This window comes from Mytilus edulis, chromosome 13 (genome assembly GCF_963676685.1).
Source record: "Mytilus edulis chromosome 13, xbMytEdul2.2, whole genome shotgun sequence".
In the NCBI taxonomy this organism is placed as follows: Eukaryota; Metazoa; Mollusca; class Bivalvia; order Mytilida; family Mytilidae; genus Mytilus; species Mytilus edulis.
Window position 1 is genome coordinate 71,526,870 of NC_092356.1, and position 24,216 is coordinate 71,551,085.

A 24,216-nucleotide genomic window follows, 5' to 3' on the forward strand; every position below is an offset into this window, starting at 1 on the left:
ACTGCCCAGGCATGGATAGAGACTATGGGTTACAGTTGAAGGCAACACTTCTCTTTCATAATTTTTGCATGCTTTAATTATTCTAACACTTCAACCCATAGTCTCATTTCTATTGCAAAAATTTTACTGCTTCGCTAAAAACTCTCTACATAGTTTTGCCAAAGATAATCACAGCACCAAAAACAAAAAATATCTACCAGAGACATTGTTACAATTCATTTATAGCATAATTAGCAACAAACTTATTGAGTGGCCACATAACTTCATGTGCTTGTCTCAAGTCAGGAGCCAGACATCCTCTGGTCTCTTGGTATTTAGTTGTCTCAAGTCAGGAGCCAGACATCCTCTGGTCTCTTGTGTATTTAGTTGTCTCAAGTCAGGAGCCAGACATCCTCTGGTCTCTTGTATATTTAGTTGTCTCAAGTCAGGAGCCAGACATCCTCTGGTCTCTTGTGTATTTAGTTTTCTCAAGTCAGGAGCCAGACATCCTCTGGTCTCTTGTGTATTTAGTTGTCTCAAGTCAGGAGCCAGACATCCTCTGGTCTCTTGTGTATTTAGTTTTCTCAAGTCAGGAGCCAGACATCCTCTGGTCTCTTGTGTATTTAGTTGTCTCAAGTCAGGAGCCAGACATCCTCTGGTCTCTTGGTATTTAGTTTTCTCAAGTCAGGAGCCAGACATCCTCTGGTCTCTTGTGTATTTAGTTTTCTCAAGTCAGGAGCCAGACATCCTCTGGTCTCTTGTGTATTTAGTTGTCTCAAGTCAGGAGCCAGACATCCTCTGGTCTCTTGTGTATTTAGTTGTCTCAAGTCAGGAGCCAGACATCCTCTGGTCTCTTGGTATTTAGTTGTCTCAAGTCAGGAGCCAGACATCCTCTGGTCTCTTGGTATTTAGTTGTCTCAAGTCAGGAGCCAGACATCCTCTGGTCTCTTGTATATTTAGTTGTCTCAAGTCAGGAGCCAGACATCCTCTGGTCTCTTGTATATTTAGTTGTCTCAAGTCAGGAGCCAGACATCCTCTGGTCTCTTGTGTATTTAGTTTTCTCAAGTCAGGAGCCAGACATCCTCTGGTCTCTTGTGTATTTAGTTGTCTCAAGTCAGGAGCCAGACATCCTCTGGTCTCTTGTGTATTTAGTTTTCTCAAGTCAGGAGCCAGACATCCTCTGGTCTCTTGTGTATTTAGTTGTCTCAAGTCAGGAGCCAGACATCCTCTGGTCTCTTGTGTATTTAGTTGTCTCAAGTCAGGAGCCAGACATCCTCTGGTCTCTTGGTATTTAGTTGTCTCAAGTCAGGAGCCAGACATCCTCTGGTCTCTTGGTATTTAGTTGTCTCAAGTCAGGAGCCAGACATCCTCTGGTCTCTTGTATATTTAGTTGTCTCAAGTCAGGAGCCAGACATCCTCTGGTCTCTTGTATATTTAGTTGTCTCAAGTCAGGAGCCAGACATCCTCTGGTCTCTTGTATATTTAGTTGTCTCAAGTCAGGAGCCAGACATCCTCTGGTCTCTTGGTATTTAGTTGTCTCAAGTCAGGAGCCAGACATCCTCTGGTCTCTTGTGTATTTAGTTTTCTCAAGTCAGGAGCCAGACATCCTCTGGTCTCTTGGTATTTAGTTGTCTCAAGTCAGGAGCCAGACATCCTCTGGTCTCTTGTGTATTTAGTTGTCTCAAGTCAGGAGCCAGACATCCTCTGGTCTCTTGGTATTTAGTTGTCTCAAGTCAGGAGCCAGACATCCTCTGGTCTCTTGTGTATTTAGTTGTCTCAAGTCAGGAGCCAGACATCCTCTGGTCTCTTGTGTATTTAGTTGTCTCAAGTCAGGAGCCAGACATCCTCTGGTCTCTTGGTATTTAGTTGTCTCAAGTCAGGAGCCAGACATCCTCTGGTCTCTTGTGTATTTAGTTGTCTCAAGTCAGGAGCCAGACATCCTCTGGTCTCTTGGTATTTAGTTGTCTCAAGTCAGGAGCCAGACATCCTCTGGTCTCTTGGTATTTAGTTGTCTCAAGTCAGGAGCCAGACATCCTCTGGTCTCTTGTGTATTTAGCTGTCACAAGTCAGGAGCCAGACATCCTCTGGTCTCTTGTGTATTTAGCTGTCACAAGTCAGGAGCCAGACATCCTCTGGTCTCTTGTGTATTTAGTTTTCTCAAGTCAGGAGCCAGACATCCTCTGGTCTCTTGTGTATTTAGTTTTCTCAAGTCGGGAGCCAGACATCCTCTGGTCTCTTGGTATTTAAAGTTGTCTCAAGTCAGGAGTCAGACATCCTCTGGTCTCTTGTGTATTTAGTTTTCTCAAGTCGGGAGCCAGACATCCTCTGGTCTCTTGGTATTTAGTTGTCTCAAGTCAGGAGCCAGACATCCTCTGGTCTCTTGTGTATTTAGTTTTCTCAAGTCAGGAGCCAGACATCCTCTGGTCTCTTGGTATTTAGTTGTCTCAAGTCAGGAGCCAGACATCCTCTGGTCTCTTGTATATTTAGTTGTCTCAAGTCAGGAGCCAGACATCCTCTGGTCTCTTGTGTATTTAGTTGTCTCAAGTCAGGAGCCAGACATCCTCTGGTCTCTTGGTATTTAGTTGTCTCAAGTCAGGAGCCAGACATCCTCTGGTCTCTTGTGTATTTAGTTTTCTCAAGTCAGGAGCCAGACATCCTCTGGTCTCTTGTGTATTTAGTTTTCTCAAGTCAGGAGCCAGACATCCTCTGGTCTCTTGGTATTTAGTTGTCTCAAGTCAGGAGCCAGACATCCTCTGGTCTCTTGTGTATTTAGTTGTCTCAAGTCAGGAGCCAGACATCCTCTGGTCTCTTGTGTATTTAGTTTTCTCAAGTCAGGAGCCAGACATCCTCTGGTCTCTTGTGTATTTAGTTGTCTCAAGTCAGGAGCCAGACATCCTCTGGTCTCTTGTGTATTTAGTTGTCTCAAGTCAGGAGCCAGACATCCTCTGGTCTCTTGTGTATTTAGTTTTCTCAAGTCAGGAGCCAGACATCCTCTGGTCTCTTGTGTATTTAGTTTTCTCAAGTCAGGAGCCAGACATCCTCTGGTCCCTTGGTATTTAAAGTTGTCTCAAGTCAGGAGCCAGACATCCTCTGGTCCCTTTGGTACTTAGTTGTCTCATTTCCAATCATACAACATCCCCTTATTTTTATACCCAATTTAGGGGCAATGTGTTTTTCATGTGTGCATCAATTTGTTTGTCCCTTTACGTCTGTTTGTACCTCTGTTGTCTGTCTTGCTTCAGTTTTTGGTCAAGGTAGTTTAAACCAAATTAGAGATTGACCCAGTGAATTTCACTTAACATAGAAAATGATAGTGCATGTGAGATATCGGTGTACTTATGGATTAACACATTCTTGTTATAACTCATGATCGAGTGCTGTCCCTCCCTGCAGTAATACAGAAGTTCAGGAATTCACAAAATGCATGTTTGACAGTATTGTACAAGTACTTTGCATACCAAATTTGAAAATCGCTGAATATAATGGAAGTATTATGAGCTCAATGTAGATTGTATACTTAGGAAACGTTTAAAATATTTATCATATTTGTGAATGGCATAATACTAACGTTTATCAATAGAGGGTTGTAATGTCCCGAGATTAAATTGTGGGAAAATATAATTTTATCTTTTGAAACAGAAAGTGAAATAAAGTTTTTATGAGCATGTTAAATACTCTTGATATGTTGTATATAATTGAAATCTTTCTGAATGAAGTATAATAGATCGGTGTATAGGATATTTTCACCCTTATCTGTGACATTTCAACTCAGAATTTCTGGATTCTGTGTGGGTTGAGTATGATTTGTGACATTTGAAAATGATGTTTCTAGGTATATTATGTTGTTCTTTTACAAAGATGTAAATAAGAACCTTTAAAGAAATATTGTTTCTTTGGCTGTAACTTTTGCTTTTGAATGTGAGATAGAAATATAAAATTGGAAGACCCTTTTTCCAGGTTTTAAATGATTTGGTTCTATTTAGCAAGTGCTACATGTATTTTTTGAACATTTAAATGTGTGGTTTTAATGATATGATACCCACAATATCTGTGACTTTTATAAATACTAGTGTCTTACAAATGAAAATGAGGCTGATGTAAAACATCTGATAAATCTAAATATTTTTTTGGTTTTAAGTTTTAATTTCATAAGATGATCATGTTAGCACGATAGTCATATATAATCAACAACATGAGTAAATGTCCTACATGTACATGTCGTCTTAAAAACCAAGTTGTATCCTGAGAATAGGGATTACAATTAATAAGTGGAATGTCATAGATTGTCACGTATATATATAAATCGTGTGAACAGACGGACATTTACGATCCTTCATTGATGATTATGTATATTTATATGGTAATCGGACAAATCATAGGATAATTATATAAACAATATAAATCTGATATATAATTGCTTCTTATTGATTCCTGATATCTGTTTATTGTTATCAATCTGTAGGAAATGTTACTAAGGTTTATTATCATTCCCATGGAATTTAGGTGTGAGAGGGAAATATCTTACTGTTCCAAGAAATCAAGATTTTATTGAAGGTTCATTGATGAAATATGTTAATCGATTGAACCTATTAACATGGTCACTGTGGTGTAGTTAAGACAGAATTAATCAGTTGTATACCATTATAGTCCAAAGAGATATCAAACTATTGGGCTGTGCTCTGTAAGAAATGTGTACTCAAAATTTTTGAGATAAGTTGAAAAGTAAACATAACAGTTTGGTAGTTTTTATTCTGGCAACTCAGTCATAAGGGAAAAAATGATACCCATGAAAATAAATGAATTCTCAGTCTACAAAATGTCAGTACAGGAACCAAAATAAGCTTTGCATTTAAATTTAAGTTTTAGCAGTTAACACATGTTGGAAAAGAATATTAATAAGAACCGTGGACTATTTTGCAATGAATTTGAAATGTATGATTCATTTGTAGTTGTTCTTTATACAAAAAGTCTTTAAGATTTAATTAAAGCTGTTATCTATATGACAAAAGAATTTTAAATTGGTAAATTTTTTCTATAGCTGTCCTCAAGTGTCAGGAATTTAGCCTGAGAAAATATTGTTATTACATATGGGTTTACCCTCTAATGTGATTATATCTTTGTATTGAAGTCATATATATTACCTTTTAAATACTTGTATAAATAGATACTTTACTATAGAAAGTTACCTGACTTTCAAACGTATTTATTCAAAAGAACAAAATATATACACATTAATTTTTTTTTAAATTTATCAATGATTAAAAATCAAAGAAAGTTAAAGGGGATTTGTAACATTTTATTATCTGTTAAAATAATTGTAAACTTCAAAAATTAATAATAATCTTATTTTGATAAATAAATATATAATGCCATTGAGATCTGTTTTACATGCTTAAAACAAATCAAAATAGATTATCAGAATACTTACATAAACCTTGTAAATATGTAATAAAATATGAATCTTTAGGCTTACATTGCCCTAATGGCCATTATCTTTCCATTAAAATAGTATAAATTTGTTTCAAATTTAATTTTAGTAGCTCAGGGTCTATAACCAGGATGTAAATCAGAAGTTATTGACTCTCTAATTGTAACATATGACATTAAAATTTAATTAAATTTTTCACATAGTACTATAAGTTCCAGAAACATATATTACTGGGAAACCTCAGATTTTAAATGACAAATGTTAATCGGTCCAGAATCAGATATTAATCCAGTAGATTTGTAATTTTTTAGCCTCTAAGGAAGAAATTAGAAACTGTTTGTGACTTTTATCAGAATTTGTATAAATGGTTACTGATGGCAGTTAATGGTTTTATAAAATCCTTAGGGTACATGTAAGATAATAAAAAAAAGTGAAAATTTTTATTGAAATACAATTTAATGGCTTACTATCTGGATTATATTTAATACAGGAATGTAAAACTTGTGGCAAACTGATTATATCGTATACCAAGAAAAAACAATAATCTCCCAGGATCTGGGCTTTTACCAACAGTGCAAGAACCTCATGGGTTAATTAAGTCAAGGTCATTTACCCAGAAAAAACAATGAATTCTCAAAGATCTGGACTTGACCAATAGTGAAAGAACCTCATGGTTAAGTCAAGGTCATTTATCCAGTAAGACCAATGAATTTCCCAGGATCTGAGCTTTTACCGCCAGTGCAAGAACCTCGTGGGTTAGTCTAGGTCATTTACCTAGAAAAAACAATGAATTTTCAGGGAACTGGGCCTGACCGACAGTGCAACACCCTCATGGGTTAGTCAAGGTCATTCACCCGGAAAAAAACAATGAATTTCCAATGATATTGGCTTGACTGACAGTGCAAGAACCCCATGGGTTAGTCAAGGTCATTTATCAAGTAAGACCAATGAATTTCCCAGGATCTGGGCTTGACTGATAGTGCAAGACCCTTTTAGGCAGGTCAAGGTCATTTATCCAGTAAGACCAATGATTCTCCAGGATCTGGACTTGACCAACTGAACAAGACTCTAATCGGTAGTCCAGGTCATGTATACAGTAAAACCACCATGAGTTTCCCAGGATCTCCAAGACATTACCAATTGCACAATAGTAACAAGACTTATCGGGAGTCAAGGTCATTTATGCAGTAAAACCCGAACGAGTTTCCCAGGATCTCCAAGACATTACCAATTGTGCAAGAGTAACAAGACCCTCATGGGTTAGTCAAGGTCATTTATCTAGTAAAACCAATGAGTTTCCCAGGATCTCCCAGACATTACCATTTGCACACGACCCCCATCAGGAGTCAAGGTCATTAAAGACCCCAATAGTAGTAGGATGATGTCTTTGATACTTCTTCATTGTATATTTTATGTACTTTCATAACATAGAAGAAAAATAACCTGATTTTGGAATCATATGAAGTTGCAAGATTCCTGGCTTGTTTGACTTAAGTCAATATGCCATATATTGCACTACACATATTATATCAAATACACACACAAAGTCACTTATGCTGAATTGACAGTGTATTATAGACACTTTCTTATTCATTGTCAGATTATTTATAAGGCTTGAATTTACATATAATAAAGGATCATGGATTGGTTTTTGAGTGTTAAAATATCATGATTTTAAATTAAATCTAAAGAGCAAATTACTTCTTTAGAACTTCTTTTTTTATAACTAAAATAAATGTCCAATATGAAAATATATAATTTTAGCAAAATTCAAAATTAAAATTGTTAAACTAGGGAAAGTTATAAGATTTCTTCCCTAATTGACTATATATACATATAGGTCAGTTATAAGTTATACAGAGTCAGTGTACTAAATATACCAACAATAATTACTTATTATTAACTAATGAATGCATGTGTGTAAGATACCCCAGGCTCTAGACATAAGTAACGTTTAATTCTTCATTTCTAATGATGATTTTAACTTGAGGCACGTACAAATAATTACATATATTTAAAAAGTAACAAATTAATTCTGTTATTTGTTTGTTTATTACACCTGGAAGGGACGAATAATAACACCTTTATACAGCTAGATTACGTTGTCTTATAATAACATCTTCAGGAAATAAAGGTCAAATATCGTAAAATGGCTATTGTCACTTCCTTCTGACTTAATCCACTCAAAATAGACTTTATTATTATAAGACCTAGTCCCCATTGTTAGGCCTTGTATTAAGTCACATGAACTTATGAATGGATTGTCTGTCAACGAAGTTTTATTTGCATAAAGGTATGACTGATAGTTTGATTGTCAAATGAAAGCATACCTTATCACCGGATGTATAGCAGCATTCAAATAAAGAAAAAAAATTAAACGTGCATGACTAGGATTATATCTTATGTAAAAAATCAAGTGTTAAATATTTTATGATAGTAAAAAGGGATTGTGAATTAAATATTTATGAGTTTTAAAAAGATCGTCTGGAAGAGTTTACAATTTTCTTTAATTGAATGAAATTTCAAAGTAAAATTTATCTGAGTGAAAAGGATATATACCTATTGTGCGATGAATGTTAATACGATGGAAAACAAAAGGATATTTACAAAACAAAAAAGCAGATCTAGTTTTAGATGGAAGAACTTAGTAGCATTGTTGAATACCATTAACAAAAATAAGGGGTAAGTGACAATATGCCATATATCACAACTCTTATATAGAACAACCCCCCACTTATACTCAATGACAGAAAATTGTCAGTCCATTAATTTGTCCATTGTCACTATTTAAAACAAAACATTGATTTTGCCATGTCTACAAAAGAGTCAAGACACCTTATTTTCACCATACAACATGTATTATACATGTATGTCTCAAATTCACAAATTGTCTGAAAAAGTTTGTCCAAAATAAGTTCCATGAAAATTTGATATAATCTTCTTGATTTATCATTTTATGATATGATTTTTTTGTTTGTTTGTGGTTTTATATGCAGCAAACCATATCTTAGAAACAGTTCTCATTTAAATTATTCAATTTTGATATATTATGTTGGGGGTGGGGGGTCTTTTATAGCTGACTGTATGGTTTGGTTTTGCTCATTGTTGAAGTGCAGTACAGTAACCTATAGTTGCTTATATAGATCTGGCAATGCTATTTGGTCCTATTGGAAATTATACCACATCTTCATATTTTATGTGTCATTTGGTCTCTGTTGGACACCAGTAGTTGTCATCATATTTTTAAATGGAGTATAATGATTTAGTAAGCTTATTATTAGTTTACAGTTTTCTTGTGTCCTAATTATATAATGGAAAGGTTCTGTTACAAGAGTTATCTCCCATATGTGTATGTTGACTAGATATATCATTGTTATGAACATGATATTTTGTCATTGATGATACCAAATTCACCATTACGAAATATTTTTAAATTCACCATTTTCCCTTGGGAGTGAAAAAAAATAATTTTCTTCTTATGTCATGTTTAACAGAAGACTTGAAATACAGTTTAAGTACTCTAATTATGTTCTAGATATCTCAGAGCTAGATATACATGAAATATTTTCCACGTGACATTAAACAAGCATAAATGAAACAAACTTTATTAAAGCATTATATTTTTATAAAAATTTAATTTTCTTTGAAGGCTTTTGTGGAAAGTTTGAAGACAGTTAAACTAACTTCAAAATATAATCAAAAGTACATATTAATATTTTTTTTAAAACCTTCAACACACACATTGTAATATATATAAAATGTCAGGCTGTTTATTTGTTACAGAGAATTATGATATATGTGGAATATACCTACAAATTTATTATGTTATTATTACGTTTTAAAATAATGTTCTCAATGATGTTTCCAAGATTTTTAACTACCTGTATACATGGTGATAAAACTATGTCATTTTTGCACTTTTGAATATAGAAGCAAGAAAAATTGGCTGGTTTTGATAATTAGCTTGTAAACTGTGACCTTAGCTTGAGTGTTGGACCTGAATTATAGTAAGACTTATAGACTTGACCGTAACCCTGTCACATGACTGTATATTAATCAAAGTGAAACAACAGATTACCTGTAAAACACCTGTGGTGTCACATTTAAAATTAATAATTAAAGAGTATAATTAATGAGTAAACTATTATAAATTTTGCATAGTATGTATATACTTTTTGTCATATTTTCGATTTTGGAAGAATACCAAAAAGTACTTATAATGTCCAACATGTAGTAGATATTTTACAATACATGTACATCCAGTGGCAGATCCAGAAATTTTCATAAGAGGGAGCTAACTGACTGCCTAAGAGGGGGGACACTTCAGTGAATCCCTATATTATTAACCAAATTTTTCTCACAAAAAAGGGGGCCTGGCCCCCTGAAAAACCCTCTTAATCCGCCTCTGACATTTAGATTATTATTAAGGGTCATTGTGATACCATAGCTACATTTAAAAAAAAAAGGAAAGATTTTGATTGAAGTATGTTTTTTAAATTGGTACAATACGAGATTATGAAAACTTAAGTGATTTCTTGGAAAAAAGGAAAAAAATGAAAACCAGGATGATTTCTTTGAAACATTCTGTGTCAATCTTTAATAAACAGTTTAAAAACGGTTTTTAGATATCTTTTTCCTAGATATTAATTTTTTTTCCTATGAATTGAAAAGCACTTTTAATTTTTAGAAACTTTGAATAGACTGAACTTTATAAACTAATGTCTGCCTTTATTTCAAATATAAAACAATAAGCAGCCCACAATAAGATGTCAATTTGAAGGCCACTTATATATACTGAAGTGACATATCATATCATGTTCTTATAAAATCATGATGCAAAAAAATTTAACAAAGGTACAGTCTTAGATACTAGACACGAATTTAAATGAAGAAAATTTTTTACATAAAAATAATTACAGAGGTCACAACTTTCATGTAGTCTTGTTGTCAACGACAAATAAAACCAAACTTTGAAATTTCCGCTGACATCCAAATTTTTTATTTCCGCTGACATTTATTAAAGAAAATTTTCTGTTCAAATGACAAAAATGTAAAATTTGTGGTTAAGTCATGTCATATTTTTCACATGGCTACTAATTTGATGTGTAAGGTCAAGAGACTGTCAAATTAGGTTATTAATATGAAAGAAATTCTGTAGTTTCAATACCAATATATTTAGAAAATGTTATGTTTTTACAAAATAAAAAAACTACTTGAAGTTAATATTTAATAAAATTTCCAAGGCTTTATTATTTGTTGGTTAACATTTTTGCCTCCGAGATAATATAAGTAAGACTTTTAGAGGTAAATAAAATATATTCAAAGTATAATTAAAGTCCGTCCCCTGAGGAATGGGGAGGGAATAAAACTCAAAAGCATTTGTCAACCAGCTATATTCCGTCCTATTAAGTCAGGAGCCTGTGATTTGGTGGTTGTCTTTGGTAGGATGTCACATTTGTTTTTTCGTTTATTGAGGCCTTTAGTTTGTTTTTTTTAATTTCACATTTTGTCACATATAGGCTTTTTATAGGTGACTACATGGTATGGGTTTAGCTAATTGTTGAAGTGGTTTTTAGAGGTACAGTGATCTATAATTTCTTAAATCGATGTCATTTCGACTCAGTTAAGTTGTTAATTGTTTCACAATGCTGTATGAATCATATGCAATCTGCAATTAAACAAAATAGAATAGAATAATTTTATTCACCAAATTAGGATCACAGGAGGGCATTACATCATTCTAACAATATTATTATAAAAAAAAGACTATGCAATACACAGACAATGGATGTGTAACATGTGTAATAATAAAAAAAAAAAAAACAACCAGGAAACACACATTTTTATACCACATCTTCTTATTTTAAACTATAAATATCTCATTGACTTTATTGTGTTTTGGGGTGTGTTTGGAATCATTGAAATATATCCAATATTTATATTAAATCCTAAATTTAAAGGATATATTGTTGTACATACATGTACACATGTATACAGATATTGTTGTACATACATGTACACATGTATACAGATGTTATGGTTATTTTTGTTGTTGAGTTGCTGTCTAATGGACAGTTACCTCACATCTTGTTTTCTATTTTTAAATGTTTCACTTTAATGTCTACATTGACTAAATGTGTTTAATCCCTAAAGATGGATATCAAATATGTCATGGTCAGAACGTCTAAAGCTTTGATTTTATCCACTAAAGGCCCTGTCACGGTCAGTATGTCTAAAGCTTTGATTTGATCCAGTAAAGGTCATTTTATAAGTCATAAAGATGGGTATAAGTTGATCAGTGTATGATAAACACTTAGGATAAACTTTTCTGTTTGTGTGACAACATGGTAAAGGACAGTAACAGTTTATTGTCAAACGCTCAGGTGACTTTATCATACCTCCGAGCTAGAACGTTACGATTGTAAAAGATACAGCGAGAGAAATCGTAAAAGTAAACGGATATACTACCACTGTCGGCAAATAATGACAATCAGTTTTAACATTCTAAATTTAATGTGAATTTTAAGTACCGCCTACTTAAAAAGATAGTATTTTAATTTACAAGTAATTTGGGTGGAGGTCTGTTAACATTTTGTAGTAGATCACAAGATTTGAAAATTTTCAAACAATAAGATGATTATTAGTCAAAGCTGTTAGATAATTACATAAAAAGGATATAATTTGTAGTTCATAAAAAGTGAGTGATCATTTGAACTTGGAAAGTTGTGAAGGATACACTGATTTACAAAAAGTGAGAGCCCATTTAAACTTGGAAAGTAAAGTGAAGGATACACTAAGTAAATCTGACCATTGTTTTGATCCCGCCATGAAACAGAGAAAGTAAGATGATTTTACTAATTAGCTTGTGATCGTAACATGATTATTTTTAACTTATTCTCTAAGAGATGATTACTGAAAATGTTGGATAGGTAGAAATGATAGCATTAAATTTAAAAAAAAAAATTATACTTTTGCTTTTTATCATTTTTTATTCAATTATAAAGTTATAGCTGTGCTAGTGGAGTACTCCTGGGTGACTCTCAAATTAGCTGTGCTAGTTGAGGGTACTCCTGCCATCCTGAATGGTACAGTGGTAACTTGGGAAGAAATTAATACTCTATTGTTGAATTATTGAAAACAAAATTTATAAATAATATCAGAGGTTCAAATGAATGGATGTCAGACTCTGAGGTCCTGATCTTTAATTTCAAATTCAGTTGGACCTTTAATTTTATAAATTCAGAAGTCTGAGGCCTCAGGGATGATGACTCAAGAGGGCAATTTTAACACCTCACCTACCAATTTTGGAAAAATGGACCTTTCATTTGTATATAAACAATCCCAGAATTTTTCCTCTGAAATCTTGTAGTTTGTATGAAATTGGTAAAATACTTGTAAATTAACAGGAATTTGTAGTGATTTATTAATTGTTCCCATGAGAATTATTTACATCACATCTGTACTTGAGATGTTGGACTATAAAACACTTGGTTAACCTGATAAATCCATGCGGTATATGTATGATATATCCTGAGGACCAGGAAACCGTGGGCTTTATCTGGAAAATCTGTGAACAGAAAATACTTTTTTCAGCCCTTGTATATGAAAAAATCGTTTGAAGACTGCATGATCCCTGACTTCACAAGGCAGCAAGGATAAATTTTCAGGAAAAATCTTTTGCTGTTAAAAAATTCAGAAATTTTATTCACATTAATTTTGAAAAGATATGTAGCACATTCTTGTATGTATTGATGTGATTATGTAAGAGATCTGTGACTTCAAGAAGCAAGAATAATTTTTCAGGAAATAATCATTTGCTGGTAGAAAATTCCGAAATTTTTAATTTTGAACAGATATGTTGGACATTTTTGTATTGACCTGATTATATAAGAGCTTTATGTATGGTATTTAGTTAACATAAGGAAGTATTAGCACCATGTTTATCATGTAAGACGGAACCTGACAACGAGGAATTTTGTTTATTTATTACGCTATGTATTTTATGGCGGTAAGATGACAAGGCTGTCATCATTATCATAGAGTTACACACAGGAGTGTGAGGTTTATACCTTTTCATATTTTGTAAGGTCTGTTTAGTTAAATTGGCATTAGTGTTTTGGGTTTTTGTTTGTGGTCATTTTTTATGTTCAGACTTACCGAAGAAATCAGACTTAATAAAAAATGACATGCTGAAGCTCTGACTGTTTGTTTTGTGATCATCTATTTATTAAAAAACCATAAACAAAAAGGCGTTGTGGTCAAAGACAACCACAAACAAATGTGTTGTTGTGGCTAAAAACAACTACAAATTAGGCGTTGATGTGGCCAAAGACAACCACAAACAATGAGGCGTTTCTCACAGTGGCCATATTATATAATCACCTAATGCATAAAGTATTTTACATAGAAATGATGCAACTAAAAAAGAAAATTGACTATTTGATACAAATGGGAGGGGACAATTTCAGATATGTATGTCATTTCCTGGTAAATAGATATGAATAAATAACTAGACATTTGTTTGTATAAAATTGACTCCTTATCATATCTAAGTAGATTCGTATGCAGTTTAATATGTATAATATATTGAAGTACTTTCCTAATCGGATATTATTTCATTTATCTATAATTGGACAAACTACTTGAGATTATTGGGGATTTAAGTTAGTTTATTCTTATATAAATATTTGTAAAACATGTTTTTCCAAAATTTTATCTGGTAAAGAGGAGATTTGAGATTGATCTTTGTGACAGATTCACAAGCAGACGATTTACACAAATGAAAAAAGCTGCAAAAACAAAGAAACCTATACAATCTTTGGTGTCTACTTAATCTTAAAGTCAATCATGTATTTGTAAAAGCAACATGTTTTTTTTTAGATTAGAAATGTATGTATGTGAATTTAATTTTATCTTCACTAAAGTTTATTTTCTTGAAGTTAAAAACTTTTTTTTTTTCAGGAAGCAGAATATGGACGGGCAGTTGTACTGTGAGTCACATGTCCCCATCACAAAGCCCCCACTCAGTCCAGAAACAGATGACAAGGTAACGATATACTATTTATTGATAAATGGTATTTAAGGCCACAAATTGAACACTTAACTATACCATATATGGCATCAATATAAATAAGATGTGGTAGGAGTACCAATGAGACAACTCTCCATCCAAAAAAAAAGTTAACGATTATATTAAGTTCAAAGTACGGCCTTGTAAAACAATTTAAAAAGAAAACCAACGGTTCAATCTATATAAAAAATAAAAAATGACAAACTTTTGAACCACAGTTTATTATTGGTGGAGGAAGCCAAAGAACCCAAGGAGAACTAAACCCTTCAGCATGACAGCTGGCAGTCCTCAATCATCAGAGTAGAATGAACCTTGCCACCGCGTAGGTGACAGCAACTTGTAACCACAGTGAATGAACTACCTTGACCACTTGGCCCTTAAGGCTCTTTTATCTAATGAAAATATCATACAGTTATATGAAGCCACCAAGTTACTTTGCATCACAGAGCTTTTAGCAGTTCATTAGCAAATACATCACTTGAGTACTGAATCTTTCAGCCTATGTGTTTATAGATATAAGAAGATGTGGTATCGGTGATCTGGAAGGTTTTTTGGGATACGATTGCTTTCAAGCAATCTGTAGACTTATACCGGTGGCTCAGAGCATTTCCCTCACGTCAATCGTTTTATTCTAAACATTGAGAAACATCTCGGATTCTTAGGATTGTCTTGCTTTAAAAGGTAAAAACAAACAAAGGGATTGAACTTAAACAACTTTCCTATAATGTTCTTTTCACAATCTTCATGTTTAATAATTCCCTTGACTTATATGCGTGTTTTTAACAACACGGAAAATCAGAATTCAGCAGTATTTATATTTAGTGTATTTATAAATTTAGAAACACGTCAGAGGGAATTCCCAGTTTTGGTAAAATGCCAGAGTTCTCGGAATTCCAACCAATCTATTTCTGTCATATAAGAACTGAAGTGGAGCTTTACTTATATGTTACCGTTATGAAACTGATATTTGAGATTGTAATAGAGAACCATGATATCTAGGTCGTTTAATAAACATTTAATATACGTTCTTGCTTCAGGGTTTGTTTTGGAAATTATGCGCATGCGTATAGTTTTCCTGAATTCAAGGGGTTTTAGATTGAATGGTTGCTCTAGATTCCCCACTCAATTAATTAATTTATAACTCATGTGATCTTTTCTATATATGTCCGCTATTGAGGGTTATTGTTGTTGCATAATTTTAAATCATATGCATCATTTAAATTAAAATAAATATCGTCCACATCGTAGAACACCCCTTTCGGCGAAATGGAGTCTTCCATTTTATCTTATCGAGTTGTCTCCCTTCCGGAAATAACTTCCGTGAATTCTAATCGAGTATTAGCTCGTTTTGTCAATAAATGTCGTATTATATTAAAAACGAATGCAGTTTAAACCGATAAATGTGTACGGAAAGGAGTCATGATCACTGACCCAAAAGAAATTAAATATTTAAAGAATTAGGAATGGGGTGCCTCCTAGAAATAACGTAGGAAAATAGGTCATAAGATAATAAGATAATGTACGAGGTGAAATGCCTTCTCTCACTCTGAGTCTCGGTGACTGCTGTGGAAAGTAAACTTGGAATTGATAGTACATGTACAAAAATAAAACACAATAGGTCTAATTACATTGTTTAAACACTTTTATCCGGGATTGGCTATTTTGTAACTATTTTACATGTGCAGTTGAATTAGTTTTAAAAATAATATTATCAAGCTACATGTAACGTAACGGTACCCAAATTGCAACGAGTACCCAAATTGCACCTATTAAGCAAAAAATAGCAGTAGAAATCTTACAAGATTTCCTAGAGACTAAACAAGTTGTATTTTTATGATCCGATAGTATGCACATCTTTCAACATAGGTAAATATATTTAAATATAAATAAAACGTTTACAGTATTTATCAACAGATGAAGTGTTTACTGAAAAAGCAAAATGTACTGAAACGTCGCCATGCGACGTCATAAAAACGTCATCTTTTTAAAATTAGCAAATACAATATGTTTCAAGTATCCATTTCTTAAAAAAAGAAGAATAAGCATGGACAAATATCCAATTGTTCAAAATATTTGAAAACAAGAATGTGTCCCCAGTACACGAATGCCCCACTCGCACTATCATTTTCTATGTTCAGTGGACCGTGAAATTGGGGTAAACCCTCTAATTTGGCATTACAATTTAAAAGATCATATCATAGGGAACATGTATACTAAGTTTGAAGTCGATTGGACTTCAACTTCATCAAAAACTACCTCGACCAAAAACTTTAACCTGAAGCGGGACAGACGGACGAACGGACGAACGAACGAACAGACGGACAGACGGACGCACAGACCAGAAAACATAATGCCCCTCTACTATCGTAGGTGGGGCATAAAAAATAAACAAAAGCTCTGTTATTCGACTTTTGACGATGCAAATTGAAGCATGGATGCAATTTGGGTACTCCTCATTACAGAATCATTGATGGTTTGGAGGTTAGTTCAGACCAATTTTTCTATGATTCCATATGAATTGAAAATCAAATTGGTGTACCTATATAATAAAGAAGGATACGGCTACAAAATAAACACAAAATGGAAATGTTTGTCTTGGTCATAAAAAAACGTAGTTGAAAAAACTGTCAAAATAGGTGCAATTTTGGTACCGTCACGTTATACATCGGTGTCAATGAAACAACGGCAATCGTATCCCTCAGAGCAATCTGCTCTTTGATTTCACTATGGGCCCAGGGCCCCTCAAAAATAAATTCAATGGGCCATTTTAAAAAATAATGGGCCATATTGTCAAATGAGTGGGCCATTTGAATTGACTTCTGTAAAAAAAAAAGTATCAGTATATTTTGGCAAAGAGGTGTTGGTACTTACCTTTATGATTTTAAATAATATCATGGATATTGTTCCTGTGATTTTGTAATTTCAATTTCAATGAATATACAATAACTTCTTCCAACCCCAACAATATTTAAGTTAACCTTTATTTACAATGTTAAAACTGGTACTGTTGCCTTGTTCATGTTCATGTTTTCTTTTTGTACATTAAATTTGGGTCTTCGTTGATACCATACTTATTCCAGACGTTCCGTATCAGAGGATATTTCAGGCATTTCCTCTGCACTTCTTGTATTATTATTACTTCATCACGGTGACAAGAATAACAGTATAGAGTATCATTAATTCAAAGAACAAAACAACAAATCGCTGAAGTCGTGTTTACAAAATGTCAAAACGAGTCAAAGAACAAAAAATAACAAGCACAGTTAAGCGTCCTTTTAAAATTGTTAAACGATGATGACTGATGTACCCATATTTTGACTATTATATTTATTGTGTCTGTTTATTTAACGCATCAATGTAAAAATATCGGAAATTGATGAGACTGTCATTAAAGTGAGAGGGTTAGCGCTATAGAACCAGGTTTAATCCACCATTTTCTACATTTGAAAATGCCTGTACCAAGTCAGGAATATGACAGTTCTTGTCCATTCGTTTTTGATGCGTTTTGTTATTTGATTTTGCCATGTGATTATATGGACTTTCCCAATTGATCTTCCTCTAAGTTCAGTATTTTTGTGATTTTACTTTTTATGGAGACAAAAACTATATTCTTAAAAAGTCTTGGGGTTCTTCAATTGAAATAATATCGAGCTAAACTAAATAAGATTATTATAAGAGTTAAATCTCGTCTGTACTAGCCAAATTTCACAAATTTAAAGTTGTTTATAAAAAAAATATATCATGAATGATGGTTAATTACGTTTTTCTGGTTATCAGTTAGACCGCATGGTTCTATTATTACAATAGGAAAACACCCGAGACGTTAAAACGCATGGTTCTATTATCATAGGGAAACACACGAGACGTCCCAAAATTATATAGGTGCTCCTATTATTGGAGGAACATTACACAGTTGTGTACACACACATGGCGGCACGGAACACGATCGGAAATTCATTTGACGATATCTAAACGTTTCTAAACGAAGTGAAAAATATTGTGCGCCACGTTGGCGCTTGCATTTGTCACTGTATGCGCCATTTCTTGTCAATATGCGCTATAGGCGCAGGGCGCACGTCCTTCCCGATCACTGCTGGTATGAGTGCCAATAAGACAACTCTCCATCCAAGTCACAATTTGTCAAAGTCTTCAATGCAGAGCATTGGCTCTTACTGAACAGTAAGCTATAATTTAGGGCCCAAATAATTACAAGTGTAAAACCATTCAAACGGGAAAACCAACAATCTAACCTATATAAAAAACAAAAAAAGAGAAACATGAAACTACTGAACATAAGCTCTTTTTGTTGGAAACCTGATTCTTTTCTTTATTTTTTATACTTATCTGAGACGTCTACATTTAGGTATCACATTAAACCTGTCTTTGTATTATAACATGGTAGTGTAAAACCTTGTTATTTGTTTATTACAGACTCAAGCCTTGTTTGAGATGCTGATACAGATTCAGGAGAAGGGCAGGATAGATGATCAAAGATGTGACATGTCAAATTTAATAAAGGTGAGTTATCTCCCCTGGGACATTAGCATGCTGCATTTTGAGCATCTTTGAATGGGAATAATAAACTTTATATTGGAATATATATATTTATCACATTATTCTAATTATATGGAACGGATTTATTCAACTTCAGCTTGGCTTTTTTTGCAAGAGAACCACAGAAATGTCTGCAGATAAAAAAAAAAAATTCCTCATTTTTTAATTTCTCATGTTAACAGTCTGTTTAAGTTATGTTTAGAAATACCTGAATTTTTTGAAATAGGTAAAATTTACCATATGTTGTTGTCTTTATTGTCCACATATTCATTTTTTTTTTCAAGATCACTGTGAATACCTAGCGGTATCCACTCGTTTTTACCCTACCGCACAATCACCACTTCAGGTGTTGGTTCACTTATATTCTTACATATAGTTAAAAGTACAATTGATAAGTTTTACCCCAGGAGGCTTGGAAGTTAAATTGCAGTAGTACTAATTTGTTCTTGTTAGATTGTCCTCATTTGTCTGCAGTTGCAATATTAAAGACAACATACTCTTTTTCTCGTATTTCTGACTTGTTTGCTATAAAACTAATTCTCCCTTGTTTATAAGCTCATTTTTTTAAACCAACAGTTTTAATTTAATGTAAAACTCACTGTGTAACATTTATGAGACATAATTTAGAGTGGGTGGAGGTTTCCTGGCCTTGAATTGTCAAATATTTATTGATATCCTTTCTATAAATAGGTCCTATTATTGAAATTTCAAATGAAAATGTCAATTTATGGTTTGTTTGAGAATATAAATATGAAATGATGTTAAATTATTAATTCATTAATTGATTTGTTATTAAAGTTTTATATGACATATCTTTGGCAGTTTTAGGTGACATATTTTACACATAAAAATGTCAGAAATACATAAAAATAAATAATGTAATAAGGGAAAGATCAGCATCTCAACTTTGAAATTTTATTTGAAAAATAAATTACGTCATTTCAATTTTGTTTTGTTTTTATTGTAAGACTTATTACAAGGACACTTTTTAATGGTTGAATTAAATGCAAGTGAATTAAGGCGAAGACGATTAAATACTAAATTGAATAATTTTCTCACATCATGTGTGTTCATGGTCAGTTTAAAGTGTTGGGATTAGGTAACCTAAGTTCACACTATGTAATGTTACTATAGTAAAGTGTAGATCTAGGCTGAAAAATGTCACCAGATCAGGGACATGCATGATTAGTTAATGTATCACCATTAAACATGTACATTCATATAACTCTTAAATGGACAAAATCAAAAATGATTTCTACATCTAAAAATAGGGTAAGTGTCTTAAAGCATTCTAGGGTGGGTTTTTTTTTTCTTGTAGAAAAAAGTTTATTGATTTATTTACCAATCAATACCAATAGTTTAAGATTCACTAAAATCGAAAATTTAAGGGGGGTCATTAGAATGTGTCAAGGTGTTGATACATAAAAAAAAATCTGGATTTTAAGAATTAAAAATAAAAGAGTTTACTATGTTCTGTTTTATTGAATTAACCTTTTGAAGGTATCATAAAATCTATTCCAAAATCTCTGACCAGATTACAACTTTTGTTCAAACTCTTATTGCAATTGGTGTGCAGATAGCAGCATCATTTGTGTTTTACCCTCTTTAAATAAAGAATTTATTATTATTATTATATTATTATTACTGTTTTCCAATGTTAAATTAAGAATGGAAATAAGGAGTGTGTTGAATATGCTAAAATTTGTTTTGCAAAAAAAATGTCACATTTAAAGTTATCATTATGAATGTCTCTTTCTCAAGGACGAAAGTCTTACGGAAAAATTGACACAAAGTAGAAATAGGACTAACCATTGACATAACTTCCGATGTAAATATTTTGGTAATGGTGTATGAATCATGACTTGTGAATGAGCTTCTTGTTAAAGGACCAGAAAGATTTGACAGATTACAGACTGGTTAAATGTTTGACAGTTTACTAATCGCTAAAATAACAAAATACCATTTAACCTCATATGATTAATGTGATACAGTCATAATTTTTAATTCAAGATTAGATTTTAATATCTTTTTACATGTATTATATTAAACTAAGTGAAAATTATTGTAATATTAGATACAAGTACATGTACTACAGAAGTTGGAACCCCCCTTTTTTGGATGATCAACGCATTTGAATTTGGACATGTGGTTGTAACACCCCCCCCCCCCCCCTTTTATCCTGGGTTTGGAACCCCCCTTTAAAATGGCTGGATCTGCCACTGCTTTTAAATTTCTTGCCTTTGAGAACAACAACTAGGCCAAAGCTCAATACTTTCATCATATAATTATCTGTGGAGTCTTTTTATGCCTGAAAACGTCTATAATTACAGATTTCATATAGAAATTCAAGAATTAAAACCCAAGATAATAATTACTGAAAATGTGAACATTTTTTGCAATAATTTATAAATGCATTCATGTGCAGCCAATAATATAAAAATTTGCATAAAATTTTAATAGCAATTTTCCTTCACAAAAATTTTGCAATCACATTTTTACCTGAGTAATCAGTGATTTTTAATAATAATTGAATAATTAAATATCTGAATTTACAGTATATATCAAAACAATGAATAATTTCCTGTTACATTAAAAAAGTAGGAACTAGATGGTCATCAGGCCCCTCAGGGAAATTTACATGATGTAGGCGTATAAGATTACATAAAAACATAGTTCCTCCTTGGTGAGTTTATCTTATCAAGTCTCTAGGGCCAGTGTTTACCTGGAGGTAGTGGACACAGATTTTAATGAGTTTTGATTTGATACTGTTACGAGAATAAATGAAGTGGTCTCCTTAATTGTTGCGACTATTTCTGTCTGTTTATCAATTTGTTTCTTCCTACCTTCGTACTTGAGTGTTATTTCTAGGATATTTTCCCATATTTTGAAGTGTTTTTAATCTTATATTCTGAGTCTCTGGTTAATTTGAGAACTCTCCAAGAATAGCCTGTTATTAAGATTCTATTGGGAATCCACCCTCAACAAAAATATTCGTAGTAAATTAATGAAGAAATAGATATTTTGTTTACACTTTGAATTATTCTTTGGTAATTGAATTTTTCTATTTTCCCTTTTAGCCATAATTAATCAAATTCTGTGTGACGCATTAGGAATAACTTACAGTAATTGCAATCCTGGTGACTTCACAAAAGACTGACTTTTAAAATTGTTTATGCTAACTCAGCGAAATCCTGTCTTCACATAACGAAATACTTGCTGTAATGCAATTCTGTTGATTTCCCCAACATCCGACTAAATCATTTATCAAACTTTAATCTATACAATGCAGAGAAATTATGAATTTTCATTGCTAAAGAGGGTTTTTGTCACATGGTTTCCAAAAGATTGAATAATTGGACCCAAAAAATCAAATTATACCTTATATATGTGTACTTTTAATGCTAGCTATTAAATCTATGTGAAATTTTAAATTGTCTGTATCAAAAATGAATTTAGGTTAGTAAATTAGGGCAGAGTATGTAGACATTATATACAAACAGATATATAAGTGTCTTTAATTTAGCAGTGGCTTTGATTAATAGAAAAATCTATAAAAATGTAGATACCAAATTGGCTTTTTTTCAAGGAATATTTTAAGGTTTCCATTTTACCATATAGGCAGGTATGAATGTGGTTTACTAAATTATTGATAAATGTGCATAAAGAATAAAGAAAAGGGAGCAATAAATATAAGAAAAGAACAATAACAAGTGCTTAAAGTAATATGAAACGAGTTTTAATATAAGTAATAGATAATTATGGACAAAAATTTAAAGAACAAAAAAAAGCGTAAAATGACAATGAATACAGAAAAATGTCTTAAATACAATGACTAAATAAATGAAGACCCCACTCAGACCCTCATATATGTAGCTGTAAAGTAATAATGGTACAGATTCAGATGTTGAGCTTGTAAGTTGATGGTTTTCTTGTTCTTTACATCATGAGGTCAGACAGAAATTGTAGGATTTTATTATAGTTTCTTGAAGATTGGTAGCAATATCTGTCTGCACAACCTTAGTAACTTTATACATAGATATCTTGTAAGGATTTATACTTTAAAAACCTATCCCTATTTTATTGTGTTCTCTTATATGACATACTTAAGGCCTCATTTGATAATGAAATAAAAAAAGATTAAGAACTGCAGGATAAAATTGAGAATCAAAATGCAGACTTGAACCTAATTTAGTACTTTCAGGTTTATATGTGTAGTGTTGGTTTATTTTAAAGAGGAAACTTTTCACAGCTTATGATTTACCTGTCTATATTCAATCAAATAGCACATTACAAAGGATACCGTTAACACTGCTTTATCACACCTTCAACACTTTCACTGCTTAAGCTTTCATGACTTACCTTCCCTGACAGTTGATTACCTCCCTTTAAAGCTTGTTAATTTTGAATGTACATACATACTGTTTTAGGGAGCTGATTTCTATGAACTACTACTTAAATATCAGAGTCGTCGACTTGAAGACCAGCGTTGTGCTCTGCCAGTACCACTGCAGGTCTGAGCATGATTAAGTGTGTTATCTCCCCTTCTGAGCATGATTAAGTGTGTTATCTCCCCTTCACTCATTGCATGTTTATGTATTGTCTCCCCTTAACAGTGAAAACCTAAATTATTTTTGACAAATTAATTTAAATGTTTGCCGACTATTAATTGAGAGGAGTGTAGTAGATTACACCTGTGTTGTTTGGGTTAATGTTGTTGTTTTTCTCAGGTTTTAACACTTTAGCATGAGAATGTCAATAACTTCATAGAAATAGATTTTTTTTAACACATTGTTAAATTAAAATGGAGAAAACTCTGGTGACGGTAGGTTTGTGTGGATAGTAATTGTTACAAATTTATTATAAGGTTTGGTAAATATGAACATAATATTAAAAGAAAGTTTTTTAGTTTTTTTTCTATTTGTTGAAACAGGAGTATGTTTTGTCCTTCCTAGCCTAGAAATACTGTAGTATTAATTGATATTGTTATTAAGTACTATGTATGTTGTTGTTTTTGTTCTTCAAAAAACTCAAGTTTAATGAGCGTTGCATTTCCAATCAAGTTTAACAAGCACAAAATTCCCAAACAAGTTCAATGAACGTTTCAAGCAATAAAGATATAGAACTCAATTGAATTTCATTAACATTCCAAACAGCAAGTGATCAAAAACTTCAGTGGATAATCATA

The 24,216-nt window shown here is 32.6% G+C and overlaps 1 protein-coding gene across 1 annotated transcript in view; it reads left to right on the plus strand.

Annotated features, from left to right (window-relative positions):
• LOC139501664 (rap1 GTPase-activating protein 1-like) overlaps positions 1–24,216 on the plus strand; it is a gene marked incomplete in the record, with an annotated part of 165,573 nt that overhangs the window by 125,210 nt on the left and 16,147 nt on the right. The window contains 2 exon segments of the mRNA XM_071290808.1: positions 14,369–14,453; positions 18,909–18,995. Coding sequence (XP_071146909.1) covers positions 14,369–14,453; positions 18,909–18,995 — 172 coding nt within the window.